Genomic DNA, 21,279 nt, shown 5'->3' with positions numbered 1-21,279 from the left:
CTGGAGAGAAAAAATAAGAACTGCTTACCTGGTAGCCATCTTGAGTGTCACAGTCAATTATGTCTCTTCCAACAATTTTTGTTTTAAATGTTAGTTCCTTGAGGGCTTAAGCAATGATTGAAAATTGTTGCGGAGGATGAGAATTTTTCTTGGACACATTTATATTCCTTATTATTGTCTGTACATTTACCAATGATCACCAAATACCACATGTTTCTTTACTGTAAATGTTTATTGTATTACATGCACTTAAGCTTTCTATTTTTTAGATTTTTTAATTATAAATATTTTCATGTCAAATAACCCAAATCCAGTCATGGACACGTTGCGGTAATGAAAATTTTCCCCTTAAATGTGGAAAAAAACTAAATGGGTTTGTTTGATGTCATTTGAAATCATGTGCAAAATAGTACATGAAGAGATGTTTGTAACTTTATGCTTCTTATTTTGATACCTTTACTTTGCATTTACTTTTTTTTATTAAATGTTTCACAACACCTTATAAGTCTGCGTCTAATTTCGCGAGAATTACCCGATTGTTTCTGTCCGAAATAAAATTGTGAACACAAATTCATCCAAACTTACTGGTCAGTGTGATTTCGAGTGCACGTCGGCTTTAAACAAACAGGTCCCAAATAGGATTCAATTAAAGGAATAGTGCATGACTTTCTTCTTTTAGTCAAACAGTCAAAGTTATATTAAACAACATCCTGGCTCTTTTCAGTTTTATAATGGCATCGGATAGTGCCACATTTTTAAAGCTCCAAAAATGGGACATATCATGAAATCATGAAAAATCTGACTTTTTCCATGTTTAAAGGAACAGTATGTTAGAAATTTATATCAATTAATCATAAAATGGTCCTGATATCTCACTAGACATTAAGAAATCATTTTCATTTTAAATACTTATATCACTGACAACAGTGGTCTGGCCAGGATATTGTCATTTAAAAAGTGGAGTTGCAGCCCTCAACTGATGTTTATGTTTTCATTTTGTGTATTGGCCACTAGTTGTGTGACTGCAGTACCAGTTTTAGCCACAAGTTTTGTGATTGCAATACCAGTTTTGGCCACAATCCTACATACTGTTACTTTAAGTGCTATAATTGGGTCCAAAGTGCTTGTATCAACCTAGAAAATGTACAAAAAGATCAACCCAGTAACTGTTGTTTTGGTAAACCATTTTCTGCAAGCATGTGAAAAATTAGGTCATTGAAATGTGGATTCCCTTGTGATGTCAGAAGGGAATCTTATTATAATAATACCGCCCCTTTACTCATTCCCCGCCAGCCATTTTTTGTGATTTTCACAAAAGTTTCACAAAATGTCTTCTAAAAATATATAAACATACAAATATATCAAATGAAAGAACAGACCCTCTGCTTTCAAACAAGCAAACAAAACTGAAAAAAAACTTTCATCCTTTTTATATTCTTTTTCTGCTTATAAACTGTTATTATAAACTCTGATTATAAAAATTTTTTTTTAGCAAAAAGCTGAAATAATTGCATTTTTGTGAAGGAATTTGGTTAGAGATCAGATTCAGAACGATTATCAAAACATACACAGAGTTCAAAATTAGAAAATAACGTTTTGGCTTCAGTTTTTTCATAAATTGGGATTATCTAGTGGATAATCGCGGTGTTGCAGAGTAACATAAAAATCAGGAACATTTTTTTTTTTTTAATGCAAATGTTTTTCTATTAATTGACGAGATAACTTGTCAAGTGTGGGGAAAGCGTTAATCTGCACTATCCAACCACGGCACTGGCATTTAGTGCAGAGATCAAATCATTTGCATTATAAAGCACACCCAAAAACGGCACATTTTTGCTCACACCTACAAAGTGACATTTTTAACATTCTATAATAAATGATCTATATGATATTTTGAGCTAAAACTTTACATATGCACTCTGGGTAGAGGTCTTCTCGAGTCCAAATAAATGTACCCGTCCCGAAATTACCCGAATCATTTTATACCCGAACCCGACGTGCATAAATAATTTTTTTTAAAGAAAGACCTGACCAGAGACAAACCCGAGAAAATTGACCCGAGTCCGACCGAATCAGTGGCATTTTTTTAACCCGACTGGACCCGAATGTAAACGGCACTGACCGACGTGTGGCAGTCTGCAGCCCCGCACGCAGCAGTCAAACAGAAACCCCCGCTGGTCTCGCAACCAATTTGGTGAGCTGCTCCATTTGTTTTACTTTGTTATCTGTAAAAAAAAACTAGGTAATCGCTAAAATGTACATTTGTCTCACGAAAATTAATCTACAGCCAGCCACACAATGCCACAAGCGCTCTTGGCAAACAAAGGGGAGGATTGAAAAGAACATTGACGCACACACGCGAGAGAGTTCGGGTTTTCGGGTCTGTTCGGCAAAAACACATTCATTTTAATTTACCCGAGACCAGATGCCGCTAATATTTAACCTGACCCGTGTCCCAGGCACACATGAAACTTCTCAGGGTCTCAGGTCGGACCTCAGGTTTTTGGATCTAAGTGGACCCGTGAAGACCTCTACTCTGGGTCTTGTATCAAATTTTGTGAAATGTCCTCTTTAAAGTCTCTGTGAACAGGAAGTCACGACTCCTGTTCGAAATGACTTGCGCATTGTGATGTATTTCAAAGTCAAATGGAATATCACGTGAGGAAAATAGTAGGCGTGGCTTGTGTTTTCCACTGTGAATTGACTGGATTTAGAAAAGTAGGCGTTTCATTTCGGAAAAAGAACTCGCAGCAGACTGATAGTGGAGGGGGGCGGGGTTACCAGATGCTCCACCCAAGCTGTTTAGCTGATGTCATCAGAGAATGATCACCACAAGAGTGCGGAAGTAAAAAAAATTTACCGACACTGATAGATAGTTTATCATAAACATTATAAAGATTTGATTTCATGGGGACTTTAGAAAAGCTGAAAATACAACAATATATTTGAGACATCTTGGTCTGTCTTGTAGGAGACTCGTATGAGGGAGGGAATTGTCAAACTGCAGCCGCATGAGGAACCTTTACGCTCCGAGCTGCTCAGTGGAAAGTTCACCGTTCTGGTAAGTTCATACTTCACATTAGAGCTGTAATAAATCTACAGATGGGAAATCAGATCCATGATTCAGCAATGGAAAAAAGTTTCATTGTCCCACAATCACCACTGCAGTTTCACTTCCAGTTCCAGGCCAGTTATAATCCATCTGTGTTTTAAAAACGAAATTCTCGATCTACCGGACAGACACGAGCATTAGAGAGTCTTGTAATCGCTCTCATTGATTGATGCTGTGTATCTGTAAGCCTGTTACAGTATCAAGTGCTTGTGAGTTCAAAGGCTCTCCTATTGGTCCGGTGGACTGGCGTTCTGACTCCTGATTGGATGCTGCGGAGGCAGGACCTCATCCGATATCTTCATTGATCTCTTTAACTTCTTCCTCATCCTCCAGTTTCCTCTTCTCACACCCTTTCATCTGTATTTATAGCCCGGACGGATTCCATACATCTCATGAGTCATCATATTATAGGAATACTTCATTATTATAAATATTTGATGGATGAGAGCATGCGGATGTGCGTCTGATCACTGCGCAGCTGAAAGCAGATAAACTAGATTTAGCATCGTATTGAACGGCAGAGATCGTAATGGTGTTTATATTTGATGCTTATGAATGTCATGCAGTTTGGTTGGAGCGAGTCATTGTTAAAGGGATAAAAAATTAAAATTCTGTCATCATTTATTCACCATCATGTTGTTGTAAACCTGCATTTTTTTATGAATGCAAAATAAGATATTTTTAAAAAATAATTGTAAGCACACAGCTGTCGTGACCACTAAATAAATATTATAAAGTATTGTGATAAACAAAGAATATTTTTTAATAAATGATGGTAAGAACACAGTTGATGGAACCCATTGAATTCCATCGTATTTGTTTTTCCTACTATAGAAGTCAATGTATACGGTCAACTGTGTGCTTCATCCTTTATCAAAATATCTTCTTTTGTGTTCATTAGAAAAAATAAATTCATACAGGTTTAAAACAACATGACAATGAGAACATTTTTGGGTGAACTATCCCTTTAACAGCTTAGGAAGTCAAGTTCTAGTCTGCCCCCATGTGTACACATTGAAAACTCCACCCCATTTAAACCAATTCTGTCTTTGAGGTAGCATACACCATACTTTTACTAGTATGCAGCATGCAAAGTGTGCACGGTATTTACATTTTTTGTTTGCATGAAATACCAGAATGAATCCAATATCCCATAATGCACTGCATTCAACCTGACTTTAATTTTTAGCAAGATAAATTTGTTTATTGATGGATGGACGGTTTTTGTAATAACCTGATTTATAATGCAATAAATAAACTGTGTTTTTATGTCATAAATCCTTTATCATTGTATACTACATCCTATATGATGCGTTTAAAAATGTTTAAACAGTTATAAATATAATTTAAGCATGAAGTCAAAGAGTTTGTATTTGAAATGAGGTCATCTGAGTGCTGCTGAATTTTGAATGCGAGATGTTTTCTTTTATATTTTGGTATCAGGGTGTCCGTGACCCAACCGGAGCATCCATCGCCCTGTATACAGCTAAACTGCATCATCCCAGCAAAACAGGAAACCATGTGGTGTTGCAGGCCCTGTTTTATTTGCTGGACCGAGCCGTGGAGAGGTAGGAAATATGAAAGATTATAGATAGACACCGGTAGACTATGGTTTATTAAATATTTGGTACCTAACAGGGTTCCCACGGGTCATGGAATTTCTGGAATATCATGGGATTTAAAAGGTCTTTTCCAGACATTGGAAGTCAGGGAATTGTTTATTTTCCCCCCAAGTCATGGAATATCAGGGAATTAAGTTTGTTACGTGAAATTTTAGTTTCCATTTTTTAAAATATTATCCACTTGAAAACTTGTTATATAAGGAATACCATTTCAGGGTGAAGCCTCCGCTAATTATAATTTAAACAGCTGTTTATTTATTTCACTAAATTCATGGTGTACAATACATAATCCAGGATCATTGCATTTCGGACAAAGGTCATGGAAATTTGGCTTTTTAGTCAGTAAAAAGTCATGGGATTTGGCATTTGACTTTGGCTGGGTCCGAAAACTTAGGCAGCTGACTTGTTGCCTTGCTGCCTCATGAAGAAATGACTTCGGAGGCATGAAGGCAGCTCAGAGAAACGCTTTCGGACACTTCAAAGGCAGCGTGTTTGAAATATAAACACAGAGTGTCTTTGTGATAACTAATCACATATTTAAAAACTACAATACTAATTTCTCGCCAGAAATATGTATTTATTTACACTAAATTTGTGCTCCAGCCACTTTCTTGGCCACCATTTTATTTTTTCCGAACTCGACCAATCACATTCCCCATGCGCACATGCATAGAATCGTGTGACAGGATGATGGAAGTATGTTAAGAGTCAGGAAGTTAACTTAACATTAAATTTGGACATGCCTTGATGCCTTCCTGCCTTGGAATGCTGTCTCAGAAGGCAGCAATTTAGAGTTTTCGGACGCGGCCCTCGAGTGGGAACCCTGACCTAATATTTATTGAATTATAGTGCCTTCAACACCTACAATGAAAATATCATGGTCGTCGGGTATTGTCTGTCACCCTAACTTAATCTCTTAATCTTCCTTCAGTTTTGAGACTCAGAGAAATGGACTTGTTTTCATTTATGACATGGCCGGATCCAACTACACAAACTTTGAATTGGACCTGAGCAAAAAGATCCTTAATCTGCTCAAGGTGAGTTCCTGCGTCTCAAATACCTACAAACATTTTTAGTTATAGCAACTTAAAGGAATATTCCATTTACTTAAAAGAAAAATCCAGATAATTTACTCACCACCATGTCATCCAAAATGTTGATGTCTTTCTTTGTTCAGTCGATAAGAAATTATGTTTTTTGAGGAAAACATTGCAGGATTTTTCTCATTTTAATGGACTTTAATAGAGCCCAACATTTAATACTTAACTCAACACTTAACGGTTTTTTTCGGCGGAGTTTCGAAGGACTGTGGATGATCCCAGGGGAGGCGTGGGGGTCTTATCTAGCGAAACGATTGTCGTTTTTGACAATAAAAATAACAAAAATGCACTTTTAAAGCACAACTTCTCGTCATGTAGATCCGGTCGTGATGCGCCAGGTGACCCCACGTAATACGTCAAGAGGTCACGGATGATGTATGTGAAACTCCGCCCCAGTGTTTACAAGTGTGTTGAAAGAGGACCGTTCCTACGTTGTTGTATGTCAACTGATACTAATTAATGTCTTTGTGTCAGTTTATTGTTTACAATGGTCCGCAAATGTGCGTTTTATATACGTAACACGTGACCTCCCTATGTCACTACGCATTTACGTTAGGTCGCGCTGGATCGGATCCAGACGAGAAGTTGAGCTCCAAAAGTGTATATTTGTTATTTTTCTTGTCAAAAATGACAATCGTTTCGCCAGACAAGACCCCAATGCCTCGCCTGGGACCGTTCATAGTCCCCCGAAACTCCGCTGAAAAAAACTGCCAAGTGCCGAGTCAAGTATCAAATGTTGGGCTCCACCAAAGTCCACCAAAACTAGAAAAATCCTGCAATGCTTTCCCCAAAAAACACAACTTCCTCTGGACTGAACAAAGAAAGACATCAACACCCTGGACGACATGGTGGTGAGTAAATTATCTGGATTTTTCCTCCAAGAAAATGGAATACTCCTTTAAACGTCCTATATAATCTATTCATGTGTTGCCTGGGAATCGAACCCACAACAGTGTGCCAGTTAAGATACAGGAACGAACATGACGTGGATTTAATAATCATATCGTCTTTACACTCTCCCATTGGTTGCAGGGCGCGTTTCCGGCACGTTTGAAGAAAGTGCTCATTGTCGGGGCTCCTGTGTGGTTCAGGGTGCCGTATAATCTACTGAGCCTCTTACTGAAGGAGAAACTCAGAGAACGGGTGAGTACGCACATCTTACAGGGAAATAGCTTTACATCGAACATATTTAAAATATATTTTCATATTTGTCCAATGTGGGTGATTCTCACGAAATCCAGATTTAGAAGGTGTCCAGCATCAGATTTTTTAAAAAGCCCTTGAAGCCAATGTTTTTTTGCACATATAAGATTAAGGTCTAAACTTAGTATAACCATTATTTTTAGAGGATTTTAAAATATTTCCGATAGAATTATTTACATTTTGTAAATTATCATTATCAAAAATTATCATTACCGCAACATGATATTACATTTAATATATGCATTATTAAACTCATGTTTCGGTAATGAGAACTAAAAAGTTGTCTAGGTACTATGACAAACACAATTTTAACTTTTATCTGGAGAGAAAAATAAGAACTGCTAACCTGGTAGCCATCTTGAGTGTCACAGTCAATTATGTCCCCCTTCCAACAATTTTTTTATGAAAATGTTAGTTCCTTGAGGGCTTAAACAATGATTGAAAATTGTTGCGGAGGATGAGAAAATTTTTCTTGGACACATTTATATTCCTTATTATTGTCTCTACATTTACCAATGATTTCTTTACTGTAAAAGTTTATAGTATAACATGCACTGAAGCTTTTTAATTTTTAGATTTTTTAATTATAAATATTTCCATGTCAAAGAACCCAAATCTAGTCATGGACAAATTGCGGTAATGAAAATTGTCCCCTTAAATGTCACAAAAATAACAAAATTGGTTTGTATGATGTCATTTGAAATCATGTGCAAAATAGTACGTGAAGAGATGTTTGTAACTGTATGCTTCTTTTGATACTCTCACTTTGCATTTACTTTTTTTATCAAAATGTTTCATGACACCTCATAAGTCTAATTTCGCGAGAATCACACACATGAATGGAGACGGGTTTCCAGCTGATTCAAGCAGATTTAGTTGCCTTGTTATGCATTGGAACACGGTTAACTTGGTCACCACATGAATACTTTGGTCTTTGCCTTGTCTGTTGTTATGTGTCGTAGATGTTAAAGACAGAAATATAGGTTGACGCAATCTTTCGTCTGTTCTCAGGTTCAGATGGTGAAGATGGCCGACCTGCGACAGCATCTTCCCAGAGACTGTTTACCTGAACATCTGGGCGGCTGCCTGCCTCTGGATGTGCACAGCTGGAACCTGCAGCTGCTGTCTGAGCAGAACGGGCGCGTGGACCCCGTGGATGAGCTGGTGGGAATTCCTCTGGAGAACGCCTCCATACACATCCCCGGACCTGAAGGGATGGGTCTGCCCGAGCTCATGGCCCACCTGAACCGGGCCCAGCGCAGTGGGATCTACATGGAGTACGAGGAGATCCGCAGAGAGCAGCCACCTGGAACCTTCTCATGTGCATTGTGGGTATTAAAAAGGGACATGTTCGGCTTTATGTAGTGTGTGCTGATGGTTGAGCTAATTTACAAAGTCCCCTACGAAGCATAACACTTTTCCCGAATTACAACAAACGGCTTGTTGGAACTACAGTGTACTTGCGTATTTTCTAATGTATTTTTACGCCGCCCAATTTAGGTCAGAAGTTGTTCCCTGATCCCAAGGACATTTACTAAAATAACTCCATGATGGACATATGTATTTTGGATGGCTTGAGGATGAGTAAATCATGGTGTAATTTTTATATTTGGCTGGGGTATCGCTTTAAGGGGCGAGACACTAGAGGTCTTCACAGGTCCACTTAGATCCGAAAACTCAAGGTCCTACCCGAGACCCGATCGGGAATAATAATAGCGGCGTCGGGTAATTTTAAAATAAATGCCGAATGGACCCGAGAAGACCCGAACTCTCTTGCGTGTGTGCGTCAATGTCCTTTTTAAACCTCTCATCTGTTTGCCAAGAGCGCTTGCAACATTGTGTGGCTGGCGGTAGGTTAATCTACATTTTAGTGGTTACCTTGGTGTCGTCGTCAGATAACAAATGAAAACAAATAGGGCAATTTACATTCAGGTCCAGTCGGGTTAAAAAAAATTGCCACTAGTTCAGGTCGGACTCGGGTCTAATTTTCTCGGGTTTGTCGGGGGTCGGGTCTTTCTTTTAAAAAAAATATTTATGCACGTCGGGTTTGGGTATAAAGTGATTCGGGTCCTTTCGGGTCGGGTACATTTCTTTGGACCCGAGAAGACCTCTACAAGACATTTCTGAAACTGCGGGTGACGAATCGCAACCGACTAGGGCAACTTAACCAATTAGAGTAGATTGCATGTTTTGGAAGGGGGACTTTAAAGTAACCGAAGCTATAACCGAGCATTTGAGACAGATTGGGAAGAGGGGTTCTGCAATAATAAAAACAAGATGATTTTTAAAGGTGCCATAGAATTTTAAACTGTATTTATCTAGGCATAAATAAATAATAAGAGTGAGTAGGGTTGTAACGGTATACCATGATATTAACATGTACGGTTATCATACCGTAAAGATTTGCGTATTACCGGTTTTGGAAAAAAATATAATAAAGGAGATCTCACCTGCTCTACTGCGCATATGCAATTTCATTTCACGTGACTGCTAGACACCACTCGTTTATGTACAGCAAAGAAAATTTCGGAGCCAGAGGCCACAAATTGTAACCTCTGTCCGCCGCAGAGAAAAAGTTAAAATCTGCAGTATGGGAATACTTTGGGTATCCCAAAAACGAGCGCGGGTTGTCCTTAAAGATGGATATACAGTTTGCAAGAAATGTGGACGAAGAGCTTCAAAAGGAGGAAATATGTCAAACCTGTGCTACCATATTCGCAAACACATCCCTCTGAGCAGATAAAGTTGTGTTTTGTTTATAATTTCAGGGCTCAACGCAAATAATTTTTTATACTGGACCGGTCGGGCCAGGGGTTCGGGTTTTCACTTCCCCTGCCAAAGTTATCACTGGCCCCATTTAAAAAAATCTCAGTGTCCCATATTTAAAAATAATAATTCAAAAGTCAAATATAATTGTATACATATACAACACACATGTTCCGATGAAAAAGGCTCCCAACCTTTCTGTTTTACCTGAAAAATTACAGCAAACTGCAAAATATTGCATTGTTTCTTTCGTCATGTTTTAACCATGTAAATGTCTGCTTCCAATATGTTAAATAATATACATTGATAAAAAATATATTTCAGTGACTGAGGGTGAAGCACTGGCCCGATCGGGCAAGTGACAATACCTTTACTTCTTGCCCCGGGCCACCGGGCAGTCCTTTATGTTGAGCCCTGAATTTAAAGCAGTATTATTTCCGTGATGCTGAGAGAATCCCGAAATCCGGTCATTAAAATCGTCCATAAATCGGAAACGGATGTGTGTTTATTTTTCGTCCGATCTGTTTTCGGACACAAAGCTGTTATATAAATGCACCTCTGAAGTGAAGTGTCTTGAGAAAAGTCTTGATGGCATTTTCTTGTCGTTTAATCTCAGTATAATGCCTGATAAAGCGCTGTTTATTAAGCGCACATGTCTGCTTTGTTTACATGTGAACGCGGGCGCGCACGCTCTCCGTTTCGTTCTCTCAAAACACTAAAGCACATTTAAGTGATTTATATTACAAGTCAAATTTAAGTTGATTATACGATTGGTGATATCTAAAGAGAAATGACTTATTCCTTATTTTGTTCATATGAGTGATGTAGCTTTATTTTGTTTTTTATTTTTTCAAAAATAAAACAACCCTAATTGTGAGCCTTACATGATTGTTTCCTCCTTATGTAAAACTTGTGCATGCAAAAGACCGACTGAAAAACATGCCAATCTCAACATAACACCAACTAAGGAGTTATAATCAAGATGTACACCCCAACATTAAATTACACATTAAAAGAAATACAATGTAGTTACAATGCTAAAAACAAAGTTTAGCTCTAATTCTATATGCTAACGTTTAGGATTAAGTTGTACTATTAACGTTACAGTAAAGTTTTGCAGGTCCTTACTTAAAAAGCACAAACTTATTACTCAAAAACGTCCATTAACAATCTCCAAACAATTGATTCCCAACTTCTGTGCCTGATACAGGCTGTTTACACACACAGAGAGCTACTGAAGGAGCTGCTCTGTGAAACAGCCAATCCGAGCAAAGTTCAACATTATAATTCATGACCCTTTCAAATATGATAATAATACCCCATTTCATTCTGGGGGAAATCTTAGGGTTATAAATGGACATGTAAAACTGTCTCTGAATCAGTTTTGCACTTAATAAAGCTACAAACCTTCTATGTAGATATCAGAGAACAATTTAACAGATTATTTCAATGCATTCTTCGGCACCTTTAACTATTAAACATGAAAACATATTCTAGTAGAACCCAAAAGCAAAATCAAGACTTTATATAAGGGCATAATAGGACTCCTTTAAAAGTCAGACTTTACTGAGATGCTTAATTTTATAATTTAGGAACTATCCATTCTGAGCTGGATTGTTGTTTGGTTAAACAGTGATTGCAAAAGCTTTTTAAGGTGACACAAACATAGTAATGTTGTGTGAGTTTATCCATAGCAAATTGTGCAAAAAGATTTTATGATTTATTTATTTCTTATGTGGCCATTGTTATTGATCATTAGTTGTTTTAGAGGAGCCACTTCCTGTATCTGATGAAAGATGATGACATCATCGGCTGATAAGTCATCAAAGTAAGACGAGTGACATGTATACATTTTAATTGAACTTTTAAACTTTTTCAGGGCTGCTCACAACCAGGAAAGGAATCGATACGGGGACGTCTTGTGTCTGGATCAAACACGCGTGCGTCTCAAAGCGAGAAGAAATGAGGTCTGATGTCATTCTGTTTCTGTACACGAGTCCCTACAGTGTCCTCTGCCATGTGCTGATCTCTTTTCGTCTTTTCGCAGAGATCAGACTACATAAACGCCAGCTTTATGGACGGATACAAACAGAAAAGATCATATATTGGGACTCAGGGTAAAAACAGACCCGGTTTAATAACCCATCGGTTTGCAGTTTTTTTATTGCAGGGGCGCTAATATGTCATCGTTGTGTTTATCAGGCCCGCTGGAGAAAACGTATGGAGATTTCTGGAGAATGGTTTGGGAGCAAAGTGTGCTTGTTATCGTCATGACAACAAGGTGAGATGTAGCTCAATTGGTAGAGCATTGCTTTAGTGGTGCAAAAGGTCATCATGGGTTCGATCCCAGGAACACACATAATTTGTAATACATTGTAAGTCTCTGTGAATTAAAACATCTGCATAAACGTATAAAAGACCAGCAGGGTCACACATATGACAAAAACGATGTTTGAGGCTCTTCTGATCCGTTTAGGACGGATGAGGGCGGTCGGAGGAAATGTGGACAGTACTGGCCGCTTGATGAGGGCGGTCAGGAGGTGTACGGATACATCGCCGTGGTCAATCACAAAGTGGACAACCACGCGCATTACAACCAAACCACACTGGAACTACACAACACAGAGGTACCACATGCATACACTGACACACACTTCAGTTTATTTGACATTGAAGACGTTTAAACTTTGTTTCTTTTCTTCAGACGTTCGAACAGAGACTGGTGACTCATTTCCAGTTCCTCAGCTGGCCCGATTACGGCGTCCCATCTTCCGCCGTGTCTTTAATTGACTTCCTGGGTGCCGTGAAGCGTCAGCAGCAATGGGCGGTCCAGGCGCTCGGGTCACAGTGGAGGGGTCACCCACTCGGGCCGCCCATGGTGGTGCACTGCAGTGCTGGGATCGGGAGGACTGGTTAGTTTCAAACGTCTACATATTGTTTCTAAAATAAGTTTAATACTTTCTTAAAAGTATTTGCAACATACTTTTATTTTCTTCTTAAAATCTAGTTTATTGTAACACCGTCCTACCTCTACAGGTACATTTTGTGCATTGGACATCTGTCTGTCCCAACTGCAGGACGTCGGGACCCTCAACATTTGCCAGACGGTCCGACGGATGAGAACGCAGCGTGCCTTTAGCATCCAAACACCCGAGCAGTACTATTTCTGCCACACCGCAATCCTCGAGCATGCCCAGAGACAGGGTCTGCTTTCTGCCAATCAGTAAGCAGCGCGACCCACTCATAGCCAATCAGTGAAGCGGAGGGCAAATTAAAAACGTAAAGAGCCTCATCACAGCCAAGGAGTGAAAGATAGGGCCAGCTGTCACCTAATCTTAAGACAGGGCTTGTCCACCAGTGATTTTATTTGGGATAATTATTCTCCAATCAAATCGCTGGGTCTTAGATCTCTGCTACTAGCCAATCAAAAGCCGGTTTTACTAGTCGGTTATTTCTATTATCTATTCTATTAAATGGTTGGCAGGCTAAATAGTAACCTACTGTATGAGGCGACGTCTGTGAGTGGTCCAGCTGTTATGCGTGTCTGTAATGTTGTTTCAATTTCAGGTTAGTCTGTGATTTTTGTCAGGTCGTGTGTTTTACATGAAGCTTCAAATGTGCTTCGAATCTCAGACAATGATTGGAAGGTTTTCCTGATAAATTACTGTAATGATTAAAGAAAAACTTGACGTTTGCTTAAAAAAAATACATTTTTGCACGGGACTCATAGACTGCTATTTTGTAAGCTATGTTTCATTCCTGTTATGATGCTTCAGACTAATAACCGTCCTTCCACTTCTAACATTTACATATTTTTTGCCACCATTAACTTTTTTTATGTCATTTTAAAATGGTCTGAATTTTTTTAATTCCCTGCAACAGATAAAGTTTAGCAGAAAATACTCTTGTATGCAAAATAAAGTAATTGTGGACATATCGCTAGTAAGATTGTTGCACTTAAATTTTTAAGTTTAATTACAATTAATTTCAACTTTTTTTGACTAGTGAGAAATTCTAAAAATGAACTTAAGCTTTTGAACTTTATTTTTATCATTTATCGCAACTCCTCACTAGTCAAGAAAGTTGAAATAAACTATAAATTCAAGTTCATTAAACTTAAAAAATTTAAGTGCAGCAAAGTGCAAGTTAAAGGGATATTTCACCCCAAAATGATAATTTTATCATAAATCACTTACCCCTGTGTCGTTCTAAACCACCAAGTGCTCCATTGTCTTCAGAACACGTTTATAGATATTTTTGATGAAAACCGGGAGGCTTTTGTTTGTCCCATTGACTTCAGTTAGTTTCACAATACGTTTCCCAGAAAATAATGAAAGACATCGGCAAAAAGGTCCATGTGCCATCAGTCATTCAGTGATAATATTGTGGAGCGACGAGAACACTTTTGTGCACAAAGAAATCAAAACGAACGATTTTATTCAACAATTTCTTTTCCTGCTTGGTTGTTTAGAGCAGTGGTTTTCAAACTGGGGGGGGCCGCGAGATGGTGCCAGGGGGGCCCCAGTTTTATGACATTTTATGAAATACATTAATTTATCATGAATTCTGTGTAATTAAACCTAAAAAAATAAGGCTACTAACCAAAAGCACAACTTTTTTGTATAATTTAATGTTTTTTTATTAAAATGTTGAGTTTTAGAACATTTTTTGTCACAAATTTTCTTTGGGGGCCCGCGAAGGAATGCACCGTACACAAGGGGGCCGCACGCTGAAAAGGTTTGGGAATCACTGGTTTAGAGCACGTTCACGACCAGACTATGGGGCTTTTATGCTGACGTAGTTGCCAATGTTTTTTTAAGCATTATGCTACGGTATGGAGCCCCTAAGGGGACATGGAGCAAAAATGAAAAATAATGTTTAGTTTCGCGTGCTCGCGTGAAACTATTGCATGCTTATGTAAAACTTTTGCGTGCCCACGTGAAACTTTTGCGTATGCACATGAAGGTTTCGCGTGACCACATGAAAGTTTGACGTGAGCACATGAAACTAAACTTTGGAATTTTTTGCTCCAATGTCACCTTAGGGGCTCGGTATGAAACTATCGCGTGCGCACGTGAAACTACCGCGTGCGCACGTGAAACTATCGCGTGCGCACGTGAAACTATCGCGTGCGCACGTGAAACTATCGCGTGCGCACGTGAAACTATCGCACGTGACAATAAACTTTAGATTTTAGATTAAACGTTAGATTTTTTTTACTCCAATGTCACCTTAGGGGCTCTGTATTACACAAACATTGTAAACAATACTTAAACAGCTCGTTTAAATGCGCAAATTACTTGGCAGTGTATTCTGTGGGAGAACAAATTGTTGAATAAAATAGTTTTCTTTGTTTGAGCACAGGGGTGTTCTCGTCGCTTCATAATATTACTATTGAGTGACAATGAATTTTTGGCGACGTCTTTCATTCGTTTCTGGGAAAAACGGATTGTGAAACTGATTGTAGTCAATGGGACAGACAAAAGTAATTTATGATAAACTTATCATTTTGGGGTGAACTATCCCTTTAAGTTCAATTGACAAGATTTTTGGCATTATGATAATTTAGACCTGTGTCTAGCTTATATTGATTATAAAAATTATGGTTACACTATAAGGCACTTACAAAAGAAGTGAACCGTGTCAGCCCCCAAAAAAGATGCTGTTTACAAACATATAGCATTAATAGCATTATAGATATTAATGAGGGTTTAGTGTAAATTCATTTCTTGGATATAAAGTTTGGATATAAAGGATCATTTTATCTCACTAAAATTAAGAAACAAAAATGTTGTTTTTTTGGTATACTTTTGAACGAGTAAATGATAACATCGTTTGATATTCATTGCCGTTGTAAGTGCCTTTTTAAAATTTAAGGGATAGTTCACCAAAAAATGAAAATTATGTCATTTACTCATGCTTAAGTTGGTCCAAACCTGTTTAAATATTGTTGTTCTGCTGAACGCAAATGAAGATATTTTAAAATTTGTTGGTAAACAGACAGATCTGGGGAACCATTCACATCCATAGTATAATTTTTTCCTACTATGAAGGTCAATGGTGCCCCAGATCGGCTTGGTTACAAACATTCCTTAAAATATCTTTGTATTCAGCAGAACATAGTAATACATGAAGTTTTGGAACAACCAAGGGTTGAATAAATGATGACAGTATTTTCGGTGAACTATCCCTTTAAAGGATTAGTCCATTTTCTTAAAAAAATCCAGATAATTTGCTCACCACCATGTCATCTAGACTGTTGATGTCTTTCTTTGTTCAGTCGAGAGGAAATTATGTTTTTTGAGGAGAACATTCCAGGATTTTTCTCATTTTAATGGACTTTAATGGACCCCAATACTTAACAGTTTAAAATTGCAGTTTCAAAGGACTCTAAATGATCCCAATCTAGCGAAGGGATTGTCATTTTTGGCAAAAAATAAATAAAAAATATGCACTTTTAAACCAGACCTTCTCCGGCTGTGTGACGAGCCAATGCGACCTCACGTAATTGCGAAATGACGTGGAAAGGTCACGTGTTACATTTATGAAACGCACATTTGCTGACCATTTTAAACAATAAACTGACACAAAGACATTAATTAGTATCATTCCACATACAACAACATCAGAACGGTCCTCTTTCAACACACTTGTAAACACTGGGACGTAGTTTCGATACGTCATCCGTGACCTTTTGACGTGATGATGTATTGCGTGGGGTCGCGCTGGCTCGTCACAGGACCAGAGGAAGACGAAAAGTTGTGGTTGAAAAGTGAATTTTTTTCTTGACAAAAATGACAATCGTTTCGCTAGATAAGACCCTTATGCCTCGTTTGGGATCGTTTGGAGTCCTTTGAAACTGTAATGTTAAACTGCATTAAAACTGTTAAGTGTTGGGGTCCATTGAAATGGGAAGGATTCTGGAGTGTTTTCCTCGGGAGGCTAAATTTCTTCTCGGCTGAACAAAGGGGGACATCGACATTGTGGATGACATGGTGGTGAGTAAATTATCTGGATTTAATCATTTAAGGTATCCCAATTAAAATTAGCTTTTCGTCAAAATGTGCCATAAATGTTGTTTGAGCTTTAACTTCCATTGAACCAAGGGTGTCCCTTTAATTTGGCTAGAAGTACATGAAATATAGCACACAAATCCTATAATCCAATTTAGATTTTTAGAGCAAAATCTGTTCACTTACATATATGTTAAAGAGCCGTCTTTTCCTTGAAAAAAAACTCACTTCTGGTGTTTTACTTGTATCCCATTATGCAGTGGATTAGACACAAGACACACTAGAGATTATGCATTTGCTGGAACTGAATCATCTGTCTGTATTTTGTCTTTGAGGATGTCTTTGTAGTTGTAAGACCTATGCAGTTGAGGATGGTGATCTGGAGAACAGTACTAAACTTGGTTCTGGACATAGAAAATGTTTCACCAACTCTTACAGCATCGGTGAACCTCCAGACCACGATAGTCTTCATTAAGTGTGGTGTAAATGTGAGTCTGCTACATGGAGTCATTTACACGTTGTAATAACTCTGTCTATATTGTACTAATAACCTGTTTAAAATTGTATCTAAAAGTGCATTTAGAATCGCTTTTTATTTTGCTGTGGAGTTCAAGAGTCTTTGCTACTGAATTCATATTGAATTTGGTCGTAGTAAACACACTCCAAATGATTTCAGGATCTACAGTCCTGCCTCAATGGGCACAAAATGTGACCAGTTGTATTTTTCTATTATATTCAAGTTGTACGTCTTTACTTATATTATTCCCAAAAATATATGTAAATTATATTTTCTTGTATATCCATTTTCAGTGAAATCTAACTAACCTAAAATGTTAAGCTTGTCTATATCAATATGTTTGCAGCGGTTTTCTTGTAGCGATAAAGTGCGTTTGCAGTTAAAGAGCCTTAGTCCACACGTGTGGATTGAGTGAAAGTTGGTGAAAGGACTGTTTGCTCATTTCTGCTGCCCTAATGTCTGTATGTCTCTGGAAAAAAAAGATATGTCCAAACTGTAATGTCATTTTAGCAAAATCATGTTTATTAAATGGAAGAATCATTTATTGATCCTTGTGTTGTGTTGTAATTTAATCTTTAATTGCTTTATAACTTCATTTAAAGGTGCAGTGTGTAATTTTAAGAAGGATCTCTTGACAGAAATGCAAAATAATGTACAAAACTAAATATCAGGGATGTATAAAGACCTTTCATAATAAACCGTTATGTGTTTATTACTTTAGAATGAGATGTTTTTATCTACATACACATAGGGTCCCCTTACATGGAAGCCGCCATTTTGTGCAGCCATGTTTCTACAGAAGCCCTTAGCAGACAAACTTTTTTACTAAGTTGTCTCCAATGATGACATTTATCCGGTGGTGGCTACTGTAGCTTCTCTATGTGTTTCAAAAGCAAGAAGTGAGCAGTGGACTGAGCCGTTGGTTGCAATTCGCAACCTCACCACTAGATGCCACTAAAATTTACACACTGCACCTTTAATAGTGCTGTAAGCTTTTTCATACATAAAATGAATCTACATTGATGAAACTGGTAATCTTAGAAATAAAACCTGTAAACAGAAGAGTAAGGGTGGTAGCCAATCAGAGATGCTTTTGTCCTGTCAATCATTTTGGGTTGTCTTACCTACAGGTGCTGGTCATATAATTAGAATGTCATCAAAAAGTTGATTATTTCACTAATTCCATTAAAAAAGTAAAACTTATATATTATATTCATTCATTACACACAGACTGATATATTTCAAATGTTTATTTCTTTAATTTTGATGATTATAACCGACAACTAAGGAAAATCCCAAATTCAGTATCTCAGAAAATTTGAATATTACTTAAAGGAACAGTATGTAATAAATTTATATCAATTATAAAATGGCCCCGATATGTCACTAGACATTAAGAAATCATTTTAATTTCAAATACTTATATCACTCACAACAGTGTTATGGCCAGAATATTGTCATTTAAAAAGTGAAGTTGCAGCCCTCAACTGATGTTTATGTTGTCATTTTGTGTATTGGCCACTAGCTGTGTGATTGCAATACCAGTTTTGGCCACAATCCTACATACTGTTCCTTTAAGACCAATACAAAGCAAGGATTTTTAGAAATCTTGGGCAACTGAAAATATGAACTTGAAAAGTATGAGCATGTACACCACTCAATAGGTAGTTGAAGATCCTTTTGCCTGAATTACTGCATTAAGTCGATCAGTCTGTGGCACTGTTCAGGTGTTATGAGAGCCCAGGTTGCTCTGATAAATGGCATTCAGCTCTCTGCATTGTTGGGTCTGGCATATCGCATCTTCCTCTTCACAATGCTTCTTCAGATTTTCTATGGGGTTAATGTCAGGCGAGTTTGCTGCCCAATTAAGAAAGGGGATACCATGGTCCTTAAACCAGGTACTGGTAGCTTTGGCATTGTGTGCAGGTCCCAAGTCCTGTTGGAAAATGAAATCTGCATCTCCATAAAGTTGGTCAGCAGCAGGAAGCATGAAGTGCTCTAAAACTTCCTGGTATACGGCTGCGTTGACCTTGGACCTCAGAAAACACAGCGGACCCACACCAGCAGATGACATGGCACCCCAAACCATCACGGACTGTGGAAACTTTACACTAGACCTCAAACCAAGTGTCCTCCAGACTCTGGGACCCTGATTTCCAAAGGAATGCAAATTTTGCTTTTATCTGAGAACATAACTTTTGACTACTCAGCAGCAGTCCAGAAGCGAGACTCTTCTGATGCTGTCTATTGTTCAAGAGTGGCTTGACACAAGGAATGCGACAGCTGAAACCCATGTCTTGCAAACGTCTGTGCGTAGTGGTTCTTGAAGCAATGACTCCAGCTGCAGTCTACTTTTTCTGAATCTCCCCCCTATCCCTATTGCTTGTACACTTTCTACCACATCTTTTCCTTCCCTTCGCCTCTCTATTAATATGTTTGAACACAGAGCTCTGTGAACAGCCAGCCTCTTTTGCAATTATCTTTTGTGTCTTGCCCTCCTTGTGCAAGGTGTCAATGGTCGTCTTTGGACAACTGTCGAGTCAGCAGTCTTCCCCATTAATGTTAAGCCTACAGAACTAGACTGAGAGACCATTTAAAGGCCTTTTGCAGGTGTTTTGAGTTAATTAGCTGATTATATAGTGGCACCGGGTGTCTTCAATATTGAACCTTTTCACAATATTCAAATTTTCTGAGATACTGAATTTGGGATTTTCCTTAGTTGTCAGTTATAATCATCAAAATCAAAAGAAATATATCAGTCTGTGTGTGAATGAGTATAATAGAAAAGTTTCACTTTTTGAATAGTATTTGAATGGAGTAAAATAAATCAAACTTTTTGATATTCTAATTATATGAACAGCACCTGTATGTGGGGTTCCAGGGTTGATAAGGGGTGTGGTCTGAAGTGGCTTTAGTTTGTGAATAAAATGGCTTACAGCCTTTTAAAACTAATATAACGCAAAATTGTCAATGCCGCTTATATTTATACAACAAAAAATGCTCTAAAGAGCAATTCCATGCAATTGTCAACCTATTTTGAAAAGTTATAAAGTTTTTACCCAACATTTTTAACCATACTGATATTTCAGATGTCAATTATTTGGTGGTTTTAATACTCAAAGTCTCTGTTAAAATATTTGAAGCGTTTTTTTTGCGCATACAAAAATAAAAGAAATATTGTGGGGCAGTTTCCCAGACAGGGTTTAGATTAATCCAGGACTACACTGAAAAAAAATGATTCATTGAATTTAATCAATTTTTTTAAGGTAAGTGGTTGCAATCAATTTATTTAAGCTACATTTAAACAAAAGTTTGATATTTTATTTTACTTTACTAATCTTTTTTGTTTAAATGTAGCTTAAATAAATTGATTGCAACCACTTACCTTAAAAAATTGATTAAATTCAATGAATAATTTTTTCATTGTGGTTAAATTAGGATATTTAAGTAGTTTTTACAAACAAACCTCACAAAAAACAATAGTGATGTGCATAAACAATGACACTGATATATGTCAAGATAAGTGCTGGGCAAAGATTAATCGCATACAAAAAAGTTATTCTTTTGCATAATATATGTGTGTGCACCATGTGTAATTATGTATATATAAATACACACATTCATGTAAGTATTTAAAAAACATTAACATGTGTGTGTGTGCATATATATTATATAAATAAACAAAAGTTATAAATAAAAAATGTCTGCTGTATACATGTTTGTGTGTGTTAAAAATCACATTTATTTGGTTTGCGATTAATTGCAATTAATCTTTTACCAGGGCTAGTGAAGATATGTCAGTACTATACTAAGGTATTTTTTATTACTATTTATTCATATATCTATATATTATTATTTATTATATATTAGTGCTGGGCATAGATTAATCTAGATTAATCTCATACAAAATAAAAGTATTTTTTTTGCATAACATATGAGTTTGTGC

The 21,279-nt window shown here is 37.4% G+C and overlaps 1 protein-coding gene across 1 annotated transcript in view; it reads left to right on the top strand.

Annotated features, from left to right (window-relative positions):
* Positions 1-15,794, top strand: part of ptpn9a (protein tyrosine phosphatase non-receptor type 9a) — a 30,178-nt gene extending 14,384 nt beyond the window's left edge. Inside the window, exons 3-13 of the mRNA XM_055192243.2 lie at positions 2,972-3,061; positions 4,556-4,680; positions 5,666-5,771; positions 6,867-6,977; positions 8,049-8,365; positions 11,683-11,770; positions 11,851-11,920; positions 12,006-12,084; positions 12,280-12,430; positions 12,508-12,715; positions 12,840-15,794. Of these exons, the coding sequence (XP_055048218.1) occupies positions 2,972-3,061; positions 4,556-4,680; positions 5,666-5,771; positions 6,867-6,977; positions 8,049-8,365; positions 11,683-11,770; positions 11,851-11,920; positions 12,006-12,084; positions 12,280-12,430; positions 12,508-12,715; positions 12,840-13,030 (1,536 nt within the window). The 3' untranslated portion in view covers positions 13,031-15,794. The remainder of the gene's footprint in view (positions 1-2,971; positions 3,062-4,555; positions 4,681-5,665; positions 5,772-6,866; positions 6,978-8,048; positions 8,366-11,682; positions 11,771-11,850; positions 11,921-12,005; positions 12,085-12,279; positions 12,431-12,507; positions 12,716-12,839) is intronic.
* The last annotated feature ends 5,485 nt before the right edge of the window (positions 15,795-21,279 follow it).

Source organism: Misgurnus anguillicaudatus, chromosome 6 (genome assembly GCF_027580225.2).
Source record: "Misgurnus anguillicaudatus chromosome 6, ASM2758022v2, whole genome shotgun sequence".
NCBI lineage: Eukaryota > Metazoa > Chordata > Actinopteri > Cypriniformes > Cobitidae > Misgurnus > Misgurnus anguillicaudatus.
The sequence above is the reverse complement of the archived record's forward strand: the minus strand, read 5'-3'. Positions and strand labels throughout refer to the sequence as shown.